The sequence below is a fragment of the Nomascus leucogenys genome, chromosome 20 (genome assembly GCF_006542625.1).
Source record: "Nomascus leucogenys isolate Asia chromosome 20, Asia_NLE_v1, whole genome shotgun sequence".
In the NCBI taxonomy this organism is placed as follows: Eukaryota; Metazoa; Chordata; class Mammalia; order Primates; family Hylobatidae; genus Nomascus; species Nomascus leucogenys.
This window is the reverse complement of record NC_044400.1, coordinates 49,953,381-49,968,315: the sequence shown is the minus strand read 5'-3', so window position 1 is coordinate 49,968,315 and position 14,935 is coordinate 49,953,381. Positions and strand designations below refer to the sequence as shown.

The 14,935-nt window shown below is 38.7% G+C and overlaps 1 protein-coding gene across 5 annotated transcripts in view; it reads right to left on the bottom strand.

Moving 5' to 3' along the window:
* ARAP2 (ArfGAP with RhoGAP domain, ankyrin repeat and PH domain 2) overlaps positions 1 to 14,935 on the bottom strand; it is a 177,107-nt gene that overhangs the window by 157,664 nt on the left and 4,508 nt on the right. For all 5 annotated transcript variants that reach the window (XM_030800960.1, XM_030800964.1, XM_030800962.1 and 2 more), the window contains exon 2: positions 3,170 to 4,233. In XM_030800960.1, the coding sequence (XP_030656820.1) occupies positions 3,170 to 4,074 (905 nt within the window). In that variant the 5' untranslated portion in view covers positions 4,075 to 4,233. The remainder of the gene's footprint in view (positions 1 to 3,169; positions 4,234 to 14,935) is intronic.

Sequence of the window (14,935 nt, the reverse complement as noted above, 5' to 3'; positions counted from 1 at the left end):
TACAACTCTCATGGCAATGTGGCATCCGCTTTCTGCTTGGAGGGCTCCCAGGGACTAGTAAGGCCTCCAAGTGAAGGTGATAAGGAAGGAGCTGGTGCTTGGAGCCCAGTCCTGATCTAGCTCTCAAGAGATAGTTCAAAAGATAACCTGAGGTTATCGTCCAGGCCAGCCCTCCAGGTAAAAGGAGCAGGCAGGAATTCAGGGAAGAACCCAAGTCCACAACAAAGACAAAAAATTTGATAGAGCATCAATTCTATCAGATTCTGTTGAGAGGAAGGAGGCAGGAGGGCACGTGTCCAGGGACAGAAAAACAAAAAGCCCTATGTCAGGAAAACACTTCAAAGTCGACATCCACATTCCTTTGAGCAGCTGTATGAAATGTTTAGTAATTCCTTTAAAAACACAGGCCATAAAGAAATATTTTCATTTCGTATATCAAGGAATGCACTAAATATCATTTGCAGGTGTTATTACTTGACCAAAGAGAAACTCACATTACATAACCCACAGTTTGATTTAAAAAGTCATATTATAACACTTTAAAATCATGGAATTACTATTTGCAACATAGGGAGGGCGCACAAGGAAAAACAAACAGTGAAGTCTGAAAATAATTTATTTGCTCATTTTATGATCTGAACACCACAAAAGCATTGCTGCTATTAACTACCATAATCAAAGAAAAGAAAGGTTAGGATAGGTAATCTGGCCTAAAAATCACATGAAAAAGAAAACAGTGCTATGATATAGCTAGTACTAAATTATTTACTACTAATTTTAATGTTGTTTCCACTCTCAAAGACTCAGTCACAAATTGAATAACGAGCTTTTCATATGATACAAAGCTTACAATGGAAGGAGTTGAAAATATACCACTCTGGCACTCTTACTATTTTGAATAAAGGCATTTAATTCAAATATTGGAAAATAACAGGTGTAAAAAGAGGACTCTTGATCTTCCAGCTTCCTTAAAAGCAGAAGATGAAATTCCCCTGAAAGAAATTAACATCCTGTCCTCAAGGACAAGAAGTTGAGGCCAAAGAATTCTGTACAGGCCTTGTTATAAAAAACTTATCTTTTAAGCCTCCCCACATAATTTAGTTGGTTTTTCACAACTTACTGCTCTTTTTGCAATTCATTATTTAAGCGTTTCACTCTAACTGCTTATTTGGGTCTTTATCTCTTTATGAGGATTCTCGTGCTGCATAAAACTCACATTACTTGTATGAAATAAATTTGTATGCTTTTCTTCTGTTAATCTGTTTTATATCCATTTAATTCTCAGGCCCAGCTAGGACCCTAAGAAGAAAGAAGTGGAATTTTGCTGCCCGTATACAACTAAATGAGTATCAAGATTCTCTGTAAAATTCATGAAAATTAGCACAGACTGTTTGAAACTTAAATCAAATGCTTCTTATGTGAGGTGATCCTTTACAGCTCCCAAAGGGATTCGGTCCTGGCAAAGATGCAGCTTTAACATGTGTACACATAGTAAACCCTTCTGGCATGTCAAAAACATCTGCCATCTGAAGACTTGTCATTTTTCATTCACCTTCTTTAAATTATTCAAAATTAGCAAAATATTTTAAAGCTACAGTGTCAAACAAAATGAGTGTCCTTTACAATCCCAATAAATAATCCAATTCTTATATAGGCAATCAACATTTTCAACAATATTTACTCAATAAGTGGTTAAGGAAGTGGGAGCTAGAGTCAGATGTACTGGTAGGAAATCCTAGTTCACTACCCATGTGATCTTGGAGAAATTAACCCAAGGCTCAGTTACCTCAAAAGTAAAATGGGGTGAACATTACCTACTCCATGTTCACATGGAGTTTGAGTGGCCCTTACATTAGATAACTCCTGCAAAATTATAAACCAAACTAGTGTTTAATAGATGACACTAGTTGTTTAATAAATGTGGTTAATACATGACACTATATTGATTTACTAGGAAATACCAGACTTTGCTACTGGCACTAGGGATGTCAAGATAAAGACAAATTAATTAGAGCCTCTGCCATCAAAACGTTTACGCTCTAATAGGAGATACTTATATTAACAGAGCCTTGTAAATGGTCATGTTTTCTCTCACAAACACTAAATTTCCACCCTTCTCTTGCAAAAACTATTTGCACTGCAATTACCAAAGGTATCTAAGGCCAAGAGAATCAGTAGCAGCCACAGATTCAAAGGGAGTAGGGGGAACAGCAGGCATGGGGGGGAAAGAGGAATCCTGCTGAAACTCCAGCGTGGAGCCTGTGCAGGAAGTGTGTAAAGCATTTAGTGCCACTACAGTAACAGTCAAACTTGAACAGCCTCATGTTTCAGCAGAGAGACAAGTGTTAACTTTTAATGGTAAAAGCAATATCCTACTCCAACCCTGGAGAAAACCACAACTATTTTAGGTATAACTTTGAGATTAATAAATTCTGAAAGCTAAAGCTGATGACCTCTTTTGCTATAAATTACCTCCTCCCAAACTGTTTAGGTAATCCTCCTGTTACCTCGGGATACCAATGACCTACTACCTGGGTATAAGAACCTACACTGGTAGAGCCCCTCTTTGGGGTCCCAGAGGTCTCGTCTCTAGTGAGCCTAGCTTCATACTGAGCTGTCTGTCACCATCTTTTTACATGTGACTTCTATACGAGACTGCAAGTCACCGTATTCCTCTTTGCATCCTTCCCACCAAGCACAATGACTAAATACCAAGTTCAATAGATGTGTGCTGAATTATTACTTGGTGCCAAGCATTGTACCAGGCAGCAGAGATACAAACATTAAAAACATGTTCTCTGTCAAAGAACAAATCATCTACTGGGGAGACAGAGTCAACATTTCAAATATGAGAACTGCACTAATGGAAAGACTACAAGTATCATAGGTGTGGAGACTTGGTATGGAAAGGAATATCCAGGTAGAATTAAGGGAAGGGATGTCCCCCCGATTAAATAGGGAAAAGCTAAAGAGTCCCAGGCATTATTAGCTGGAAACAGACTCTGTGAAAAAATGTCCAATGGGATGAGGACATTTTTTTAAAAGAAAAGGTTGGTTGAATAGGTAAATGAATACAGTCAAATTTAGATAGGAACACTGAAAATATAACTTAAAAAATCACTAAATGCCCTCAAATTGAATATTTACAGCTTATTGTAAAGATTCTTACCTCCCAGAAACTCCTTTTGTTGACCCTGGAATCTCTGGTACAGGTCGATGTCTTAGCAGAAAAGATCGAGATGGTCTTGAAACCAACTTGCTACGATTTCTCATAGGTGCTAGGATTGGTGATGATGGAACATACAAGTCATTTACAATCATTTCTCCTTGAAACTTAAAGAATGAGGATGGTGGTGATCCTTCTAATAAACCATTTGTTCCATTTCCAGAATTTGTTCCTGATGTTGAACAGCCAACAGAAGAAAGGCATTCCGAGTCTGCATTAGGGAGCTTACTGAGATTTTCTGTGATCAATTTAACTTTTTCTGTTTGTTGTTCTTCAATTGTGTGATCCATAGTCTTCTTTGTAAACAATGATTCTATTTTAATATTTTCACTACCAAATAAAGAATCATTCAAAGAACCCAAATTCAGGTGTGGTTCTTCTGCAGTGGGGAAGTCGCCTTTAGGAGGAGACAGCTTATTATCTGATTGAGGATACTGGCTTCTTTCCACACTTGCATCATTGTCTTCAAGATTTTTTGTAACAGTCTCCAACTGCGGTGGGCTAGATGTCTGAACACTACTAGAATTGGAAAGTTCTATGCAGATATTCTGATCAGAAGATGGAACATGGTAATCCTTTGAAGGGTCATCATTCTTCTTTGTTTTATGGACATTTGCATATATTGGAATATCTTGCATTTTTGACAAGATTATCTGTAACTGTTTAAGTATCCTCCTACGGTGACCTGTAGGTGATATTCCAATTTTCTGCAGCAGGCTGTCATTTATTGCTGCACAGTCCTTCACAGTGGTAAAACCAGACTCATGGAAATGTAAGAGATACTGCTCCAAATTAATGCTCATTAGGAAATCTTTTATATCCACATTTACTTCACTGACTGAGGACATAATGGTGGCTTCATTACTAAGCTGAGTTACAAAAAGTGGCACGATGAGACACACACACAAGATGATGTACTTCTCTACTGGCTTTTCCTCTATCAATTGTGACAGAAAAGTTTCTTAAAATGTTATTTTCTTCACAGTGACTGCTTTATGTGCTTAAGCCTAGAAAAAAAAAAGATTTATTAGGCTATTTTAATTATTAAAATCTACTTTTATATACTTTCTCTGAAAAAACAACAGAAATTAGGACACTAACTTTCATTCTGCATTTGGAATCTTTGTGCATTGCTTTGCATGCCCTAGAAAACCAGTTTCTCAGTATGTGAAGGTACAGGACAGAAATGCTATGACAGCATCAAACTATGACTTTCAAAAAGGTGAAAAAAAATGACACTGACACATGTACTGAATGAACATATATCAAAAACTTTATTCAACTTATTAATTAAAAATGAGGGAACCAGTAAGTCAGTAAGATTGGATCCAAGAGCATTTGTGGAAAAGATGTATATAGTTCATCAGAAAGGGTTTTTTTAAAGTATTAGAATAGGACAGCTAGGTTAGATAAAAAACTGTTTAATGTCCTACAGGATAATAAGCCATAACATTTGGGGTTATCTTTTCTACTGGACAAAAATCTATAAGCATACAGGTAACTTCTCAGTGTCTACGTGCTACTCAAATAATAAATAGCCAAGTCAAGCAGAGGAATTAAAATTGGGATTAAAATATCTCTAAGGTGGTCCTGTTAAACAATATTCCCGAAAAGGCACTGAAAGAATGTTCTTTTGACTTTCAAGTTTTATGCAATTTTCTTAACAGCAGTTGAATATAACAACTTTCCCTTTCACTGCATTTTCTTTCAAATATTTAAAAAGTAGTCAGAACATATTTCTCAGTTCAATAATTTTCATTTCATAAAAGCAGGCAGCATTGTATGTAAACAATAGTGATATACAAGATATGACATTGAATAATCAGCTAATTCTTAAATACATTAGATAACAGGAAATATGCTAATAGGAAAGGACAAGGTAAAGGTTTAAAGGTCACATGTCCTCCAATGTACACAGCAGATCCATAAAGGTTTATTTTTCTCCCAAACAAAATAATTAAACTTTTTTTAAAAGTCCATTTTTCCAGATGCTAATTATACAGGTGTGTTCAGTTTATGAAAATGCATATGTGCAACTTTCTGTACATTGTGCGTCAATAAAAAAGTACAGAACAGGCATGACACACATATACTGAAGTAATAAAATGAGACACACCCAAATAAGGGAAATTTCCCTGAGCAAGCTTTGATGCAGGACTGAAAAACCCCTCCACAAAAGGCACTACTTGGACTCTGCATATGCCACACATCAACTGCCCATAAGCTATGGCTTCAACTATTTTAAAATATCAGCAAGCAGTAACAAACAGGTATAGGATAAAAGGGAAAGAATATATCTTCTTCAGGACACACTGCAGGAGCAGAGAAATAAAAATACAAAATAAATGATGAAAGGCAGGAAATGCCTTTGTCAATAAGGCACCCCAGAGTAACACCTAAAATGCTAAAATGTCACACACAAAGAAGTTACACCTCGGCTGGGTGCGGTGGCTCAAGCCTGTAATCCCAGCCCTTTGGGAGGCCGAGGTGGGTGGATTATTTGAGGTCAGGAGATCGAGACCATCCTGGCCAACATGGTGAAACCCCGTCTCTACTAAAAATACAAAAATTAGCTGGGTGTGGGGGTGCGTGCCTGTAATCCCAGCTACTCAGGAGGCTGAGGCAGGAGAATAGCTTGAACTTGGGAGGCGGAGGTTGCAGTAAGCCGAGATGGCACCACTGCACTCCAGCCTGGCGACAGAGCGAGACTTCATCTCAAAAATAAATAAATAAATATATAAATAAATAATTTAAAAAAAGAAAAGTTACATCTCAACACTACATACAAACTCAATTCTCAGATAAGCCACTCTTTTTCTACACAATTATTTTGCAACAAGTGTATTGTCTATTTTTACTAGCATTATCACAGGATGGAAATAATTACTACCAATGGAACAATAAGTGGACATAATGTATTCAGCCACTTTAGAATTTATAAACAGGATCAATTGGCCAATAACTTGAGAGGATTAGAAGCATTTTCCTTCTGAAGTAGAATAAATTATAAAAAGTCATAGTTTTGCTTACCCCTGTGCACAAAAACCTTAATAGGAGAAAAACAATTTTAATAAAATACATACACACACTCACACCAAGAAACCTCCTGATCTGTCCCTACCCCAAATCTAAAGCCTAGACTGTATTTCCAAGTACACCTTTGTATTATCCACCACAATCAAGGAATTAGGTGAGCTACCGACGTTACTCCTTGCTACTGATAGAATTATGTCCTCCCAAAATTCCTATCTTGAAGCCCTAACCTTTACTGTGACTGTACTTGGAGACAGGGCCTCCAAGGAGGTAATTAAGGTTAAATGAGGTCATCAGGATGGGACCTTGATAAGACAGGATTAGTTTCTTATGAGACACCAGAGAGTTTTCTTTCCCCCAGGCCCAGAGCCCTCTATGTAAGGACATAGGGAAAAGGTGGCTATCTGTAAGCTAGGAAGAGGAATCTCACTAGGAAACTTATCAGCTGGCAAATGGATCTTGGACTTCTCAACCTCCAGAGCTGTCAGAAAATAAATTTATGTGGTTTAAGCTACAGAGCCTGTGGTATTTTGTCATAGCAGCTGAACTGACTAATATACTTCTCCATCCTCACTGCTTTTGCCATGGTTCCGAACCTCATGACATCTTTTGCATGGATTACTGCAAGGGTCTCTGAACAAATCTCTCAGCCCAGTCTCCATGTATCAGTCAGTGAACTATCAAACACACAAATTTGGTATGTAACTCCACATGCTCAACTAGATAAAGTCTATGCTGATATTGCTTATAGTGCCAAATCACATTTTTGTCTCTAACAATAATAATAGCAGGTGCTATTGATGTAAACAGCAATTACGTGTCAGACACCATGCTCATATTTCCTATGAGACAGGTATTCCTATGTATCAACTACAAGCTCATATTCAACCCTTGCCAAACATTCTACCAACATCCTTCATTCACTTTAGTCCACTCTTGTCAATTATTTCCCTGAGGCAACAAACTGTTTAGCAGCTCCACACCTTTTTGCATACAATCTATCTGCTTTCTTAAGCACCATTTAAAATTATAAACAGGCAGGTATTACCTCCTCTGTGAAGGCATCTTATCAACCCCTCAAAATAGAATGAATCACTCCTTCCTTAACATACATCTATAATTTCTATACTAGAGCTTTGCAAAGCACTTGGAACATGTTTAAGAGATGTGAGAGAGGCTGATAAAAATGGCAGAAGAGATTGAGAAGCCTATTGTATTAGTTTCTTGGTATGTATGTGTGTATTTTTGTTTTAATACACAGCCCTTTTCTTTCTCTGGCAGATACATATATACTTCCTAGGTGGTCAAATCAAAGAAAGATATACCAAAAGCTCTACCCAAAACCATCTCTATCACTCAACATGCTGAATATGGTTAATAAATCTGATTCCTTTTCATGCCATGGAAAAGGCTCCCTCCCACAGCTCTAAAATCCTCTCTGCACGTTAATGTCAACTCTGTCCTCCAATTGCCTGACATTTTAACTGTCTGAACACCCAAGAGTGTTCACAGATCCAGTTCTTCTCTTAGAGGCTCTAGCCCCAAGCACATCACTAGATACACAGAGATGAGCATGCCTAATTATAAAATTCCAGTATGTGAAAGCTCCTTAATACGAAATTGAATCTCTTCATGTTTTGAACTCCAATGGCAGTCTATGGCATGCATGCCACAGTCTAATCAGTGACCCTCCAGGTACTGATCTGTGGATCTTCTGTACATCAACAACTGCTGTGTGTCCTAGGAGTCTACATTTGTTGCACCCTCCAATTATAACTGGGATGTGTGACAAAATGTGGTAATTACAGTTTTAAGTTCTTGATGCTTCCCAAACATGCTTTATACCAGCCCACCTGAGCCTAAGCTCATCACTGTACTCCTCTTGGACAAAATCCCCCACCTAACATACTGCACACAAGTTTGCAGTAAGACTAAATTAAAATCCCACCTCCTCACTTTCTAGCAGTGTAAACAAAGGCCCGTGCCCATGTCAATGTCTCCATTTCCTTTCCCATAAAATGGAAATAATCCAGGGTACCTAGCATTGGTGAGGATTAAATGAGATAATCCATCATAAGTGACTTGCACATAGTGCCTAGCATGTACTGATGCTTAGTAAACATTCACTTCCGTCACTATAATTATTTTCACCACTATAGTCATTGCGTCCCCACAGTTAAATTTTCTATTTTTTGAGGTCTAAAACACTTTCCCTCACAAGAGTTCTAGTGAACAAGAAATGAATCCTCTTCTCCGTATTCCTACACTATTTACTTCTTAGAGTGTTGTCCTAGTCCGTTCAGACTGATTTAACAAAATACGAACGCTCTTGGACTTACAATGAAGTTACATCCCAGTAAACCCATTGTATACTGCAAATATTATAGACGGAAAACGCGTGGCTGACTGGGAGCCAGGGCTTGCTGCCACTGCCCAGCATCACTAGAGAATTGCGGTTTCTCTCAAATGCATCACATTCACTCCATTATAAAGTAGAAAAATCCCAAGTCAAACCATAATAAGTTGGGGAGCATCTGTACTTTAGACTGGATAATTAATAAACAACAGAAGTGCATTGCTCAGAGTTCTGGAGGATGGGAAGTCCAAGGTCAAGGTGTCTGCAGACATCATAGATAATGCCTTCTATGTGTCCTCACATGGCAGAAGGGCAAGGGGCAAACAAACAAGCTCCCTCAGGCCTCTCTTATGAGAAGACCAATTCCATTCACGAGAGCTCTGCTTTCATGACCTAATAACCTCCCCCAAACCCCACCTCTTAATACCATTCCCTTGGGCAGTCAGGTTTCAACATACAAATCGGGAGTGAGGGGGTGGACACATATATTCAGACCATAGCAAGTGTTTAACTATATTCTGCTATTCCATAGATAGTGTAACATAAATGCCAAGACTCTGAATCCAGACAACTTGTGTTGAATTCCAATTCCTCCACTTACTAGGTTTATTATCTTGTGTATTTAACTTCTCTGTGCTTCAGTTTCTTAGTCAAAAATAATGGTAATATTAGTATCTACCTCATAAGGCTACTGTGAGAATTAAATGAGTTAATACATGCACAGCACTTATAACAACAACTGGACATTAAAATTTCTAAGTAAGTGCTGCCATTATCACTATTATTTTATTATAATAAACTCTGCCAACAGGACAAACCCATATAAGCTGCACAATAAATGCCAGATTACATGCTTATAAGCATGGTGCATCATGTATACGCAGTACATGTTTAGAGAATGTATAAATAGTTGGCATTACAAACGTGGCTGTGCATTTGCCCATGCTATGCTGACCCAATTCCATGAGGCAATAAAAGGGAAGTAACATTTAGGAGCACCTGCTACGTGCCCAGTTTACCATATCACTCAATAAACAGCACCTTTTTACTTTACTGTGCTATGCCTTTAAACTATATCCTTAATTCAGTAACACTACCTATCTCCCCCACTCCCGTCCTAGCCTAAGGCACCATCATCTCTCTCTTAGACCACTGCAATAGCCTCTTAGACCGATATTCCTGATTTTGTCCTGGCCCCCTCTCCCCCACACAGTAGATTCTCTCACTGCAGGGGCCAAAACAATTAATGCCATAAGAAAAGTCACTCCATTATCACTCCCTATGACTTCCAAACTTAATCTTCCCTGACTTTCCCCCTCCATCACTTGACAGCCTCAGGGCCAGCCTCCTTTCTGTTCCTTCCTCAGACCTTACCTCTTGATCTTGTCTCTTTCCAACCTTCTTCTCCAGCATACACGTATGTCTCCACAGCCACTCCATCACTTTGGTGTGTCTCTGCTCAAATGCGCCCTCTTCAGACAGGTGATCCCTCCCTAATCTATGCTATACAAGCATGTCTTGTGACTCATCATCACTTATCCTTGCTTTATCTGTCTCCACGGCATCTACTACTGCTGATATCTGTTGACTGCTCTGAGAGGGCAGGGATCTTGTCTACTGTTCACTGCTCAGCTCAATAAATGTTTGCTGAATAACTTCCTCCTTGCTTTGAGATGAGAAGTGGAAGGTGCACATTGTTTTAAAATGTTGTCTATTTAGGTAACCAAGCTAGTATGGAGCAGATTGATTTCAAGCACAGATTTCTCCAATTCATCTAACCATTAACAGAGGTCCTCAAATCAGGAGTGAGTGTGAGCGGTGGGGCAGTAGGTATCAGTTAGAAACATTCTAAACCATCTGTGGGACTTTTAAAAACTCATGGGTTGGGCCAGGCTGGGTGAGGTGGCTCATGCTTGTAATTGCAGCACTTTGGGAGGCAGAGGTGGGTGGATTGCTTGAGCCCAGGATTTCCAGAACAGCCTGGGTGACATGGTGAAACCTTGTCTCTAACCAAAATATACAAACATCAGCCGGGTGTGGTGGTGCACACCTGTAGTCCCAGCTACTCAGAAGGCTGAGGTGGGAGGATGGCTTGAGCTCAGGAGGAGGAGGTTTCAGTGAGCTGAGATTGCGTCACTGAACTCCAGTCTGGGCAACAGAGCCAGACCCTGTCTCAAAAAAAGAATTAATGGGTTGGACAAGCTTCCCTCTCCTAATGTCTCAAATAAGGAAGGCCACTATAGTAAGCCCCTCCCAAACTCCCTCCCCATCACCTATTATCAGTGGAGCTTTGTCATCAATCCCCTAGTTGAACAAGGAAAGCAAACAACTGAAAACCATGGGTTACTTCATTAAACCATGATGTCATTGAGACAACTTCTAGAATCACCTTTGCCTAACTATATGTTACAGGATGGAAAACAGCACAGTACAATCGAATCAGTCATATGATCAATCCATTAAAACAAAAAGAGAGCATACCACTGAAAAATCAGAAACATGTTCTTAGCAAAGTTAGAAACTTTGTGAGAAAATGGGCTTAACAGTAGTCAGAGGATCACACAACTAAGAAAAAAGGCTTAAAAATATAGATTTACAAATTAGGCTGCTAAATGAATCATGAAACTTTTCAACATTATCAATATAAGTCTTACAAATTCCAATAACATTGAGAGCTGGCTGTATTCCAGAACAGTGGTTTCCAGTGGATTGGAACTATATCCCTTGATTAGATTCAGAGATATATGAGAAAATGCTTTTGCTGGTCTTAATGACCAGCGAATGACTAAGTGACACCAGTAGACAGAGAAAGTGACTATGACATTCTGCGATAGTACCAAGGTAAAAAATTCAAGTATGATTTTTATTCCTTCAACTCTCTATAATTGATCAGTTCCCAATATGGTACCCAACACTATAGATGATAAAAGAGAAAAGTGTCCCTGCCTTCAAGTGTCCCTGCAATACACCACTTCAGTTTGATGTGCGTCCATGTACATGGCTAAACCTGGAAGTCTACATACCTTTACATTTAACTGCCCAAGAGTTAAGAGGCAATGACAAATTAAGGGAGAACATCTTTGTAATTGCCATTAAAGCAGTGGTAATATAGAATTTAGTTTATCAAAATTTATTGTTGCATCTATCATTGTGGAAAGACAGCTCATGCAGGACTACAGTACAGCTGATATAAGGCAACAATATGAAGCCAAAATCAAATAACAAATTATTATTTGCTAATAAACTTATTGTGGAGAAATCACTAATTCCTTGGAAAACTGGACGTCTCCATATGGACAACATGCTGAACTAATTAGCTGAGGGTACAGGTCTTCTAGAAGTCCACCTGATACGGTTTGGATGTTTTGTCCCCTCCAAATTTCATGTGGAAATGTGACCTCTGATGTTGGAGGTAGGTCTAGCAGGAGGGGACTTCCCAGTGGGAAGTCATGGGGGTGGATCCCTGATGAATGGTTTATGTGGTCCTTGTGGTAATGAGTGAGTTCTCTATGAGTTCATGCAAGACCTGCTTGTTCAAGAGAGCCTGGCACCTCCTCCATCTCTTGCTCCTTCCTGGCATCTGATAATGCTAGCTTCCCCTTTGCCTTCCACGATGATTGTAAGCTTCCTGAGGCCTCACCAGAAGCTGAGCGGATGCCAGTTCCATGCTTGTACAGCCTGCAGAACTGTGAGCAAAATAAATCCGTTTTCTTTATAAATTACCCAGTTTCAGGTATTCCTTTATAGCAATACAAATGGACTAATACACCACCTTTGCTTCGGTACAAAATACAGAAATAGGTACCATTTTATTTGCACATCAAGCAAACTAATATCAAGATATTCACTCCAAGTATAGATAAAGACATGTTCAACTTGACTCTTTCCCAGAACCATGTAAAAGAGGAAGTGTTTCAGAGAAAATATGCTTATGATTATATTCTTCCATCCCACAGTATAGAGCAGACTGCAAAAGGATGAAGGCCAGGCCTGCTAACTTATTTTTCTAGTCTGAGTGCTTAGCCCCTAGAAAAAGTATAAAACTGGTCGTTTGGCATCTCTCTCCTCCGCCATCCATTCACTTACCTTAGTGTGTGGCAACATCAGCCCCATGAAACCCCTTACAGGAAGCCCAGTTCCCTCAATGTGGTCATCTCTTTAAATTGCGGTCACTCACAGGCTCTGACCTCCTCTGCCCCCTGTTCTCTACCTCAACCACTACTCCTTTCCCACCCACCAAAACACATCCATCTTCTTTCATTCTCCCTCAGAATTACATTGCAAATAATAATAACCAATAGTTGTGGAGTGTTTGCAAACCATTTGTGTAGGATCTCATTTACTCCTCACAGCTGCAGGAGAGGAAAATCCCATGCTGAATATCATGCAATAGATAAACAGTGGAAACACTAACTTAAGTGTTTCTACGAGTCAGACTCCACAACCTGTGCTATAAACTGCAATGCCTCATAGTAGATATAAAATTGATTTAATAGTAAAAAGGTAGCAAAGACTTAATAGTCTCCCTCTCCTTTGTCTAGCTGTTCATAAGTGCGTATATTCACACTAGGGAAATGCTGTTTAAATATACCATAGCTTGCAAATTCAAGTTTTATACACCATTTAAGTTTGATACGTGTCCATGTACGTGGCTAAACCTGGAAGCCTACATTCATTTACATTTAATTGCCTGAGAGTTGAGAGCCAATGACAAATTAAGGGAGAACATCTTTGTAATTCCTATATAAAGCAATGGTAATGTAGAATTTAGTCTATTAAAATTTATTTTGTATCTATCACTGCAGAAAGACAGCTAACACAGGACTATAGTACAATTGATATAATGCAACAATATGAAGCCAAAATCAAATAATCAAATATGACCAAAATAAGTATTCACTGCCCACATGAAGTCAATGGTTATGGTAAAAAACAAAAACAAAAACAAATCTGCTTGACGAGAAAATAAAGTATTAAGGCCAGGCATGGTGACTCACGCCTGTAATCCCAGCTCACTTTGGGAGGCCAAGGTGGGTGGATCACCTGAGGTCAGGAGTTTGAGACCAGCCTGGCCAACATGGTAAAATCCAATCTCTACTAAAAACACAAAAATGAGCTTGGCATGGTGGCACACACCTGTAATCCCAGGTACTTAGGAGGCTGAGACATGAGAATCGCTTGAACCCAGGGGGCGAAGGTTGCAGTGAGCCAATATCACGCCACTGCAGGGACAGAGCAAGACGCTGTCTCAAAAAAAAAAAAAAAAAAAAAAAAGAAGAGGAGGAGAAAGTATTAATACAAAAAAGATACCTGACTATGATCTTAAAGGTTTAACTTCAAATGTGGTGCAAAAGTAGATAAGGAGTGGAAGCAACCCAGATATCTATGAATGGATGAATGGATAAATAAAGTGTGGTATATACACAAAATGAAATACTAAGAAGCCTTAAAAAGGAATAAATACTGTCACATGCTCAAATATAGATGAACCTTGAGGGTCATTATGCTAAGTGAAAAAAGTTATAAAACAGACAAATACATGATTCCACTTACATAAGGTATCTACTGTAGTCAAATTCAGAGAAAGCAGAACCATGGTTAACAGAGAGGAGAAGAGAGGTAAGGAGCTGTTTAACAAGCATAGAGTTTCAGTTCTACCAACCAGAAATGGTCTGGAGATCTGTTTCACAGCAGTGTAAATATACTTAGTGTTACTGAACTATATACTTTAAAATGATAAGATGGTAAATTTTATAGTATATGTTCTTTTTACCCAGTAAAAAAAGAGATCAGAAGACAGACTAGAAGATTTGGGCCAGTCTCTCAGCTCTTATTCAAATGGAACCCCCTGTACACACCTGGACTTTTTTTTCTCTCCGTTGGGAGCCAATTCAAGTCTTACAAGTACGGTAACACCACATTCATGAGGCTTCCCTGCCTATCCCATCCCTCCTCAATCCTTATTAGTTCCACCCAGGCAGTAGTATAGATAGCACAATGCCCGAATTCCAGTCCAGGCTTCCCCACTTTTTAACTATGTAACTTAAGTTATTTAACTTCCCTGATGCTTGTTTTTCTCATTTATAAAATGAGGGTAATATACCTCATATCGTATAGTATTTCTATTAGAATTAAACAAGTAAAATATTTAAGATATATAAGAATACCTGACGTGAGTTGCAACTGCACCATAAATGTTGGCTAATATTAATTCACCCATTGTATACAATACTGCCTTTAATCACATTCATACCACTATATCGCACTTGGTTTGAATGGAATTCTTCGGTCTGCATAGTAATATTACATTCCTTTAAATT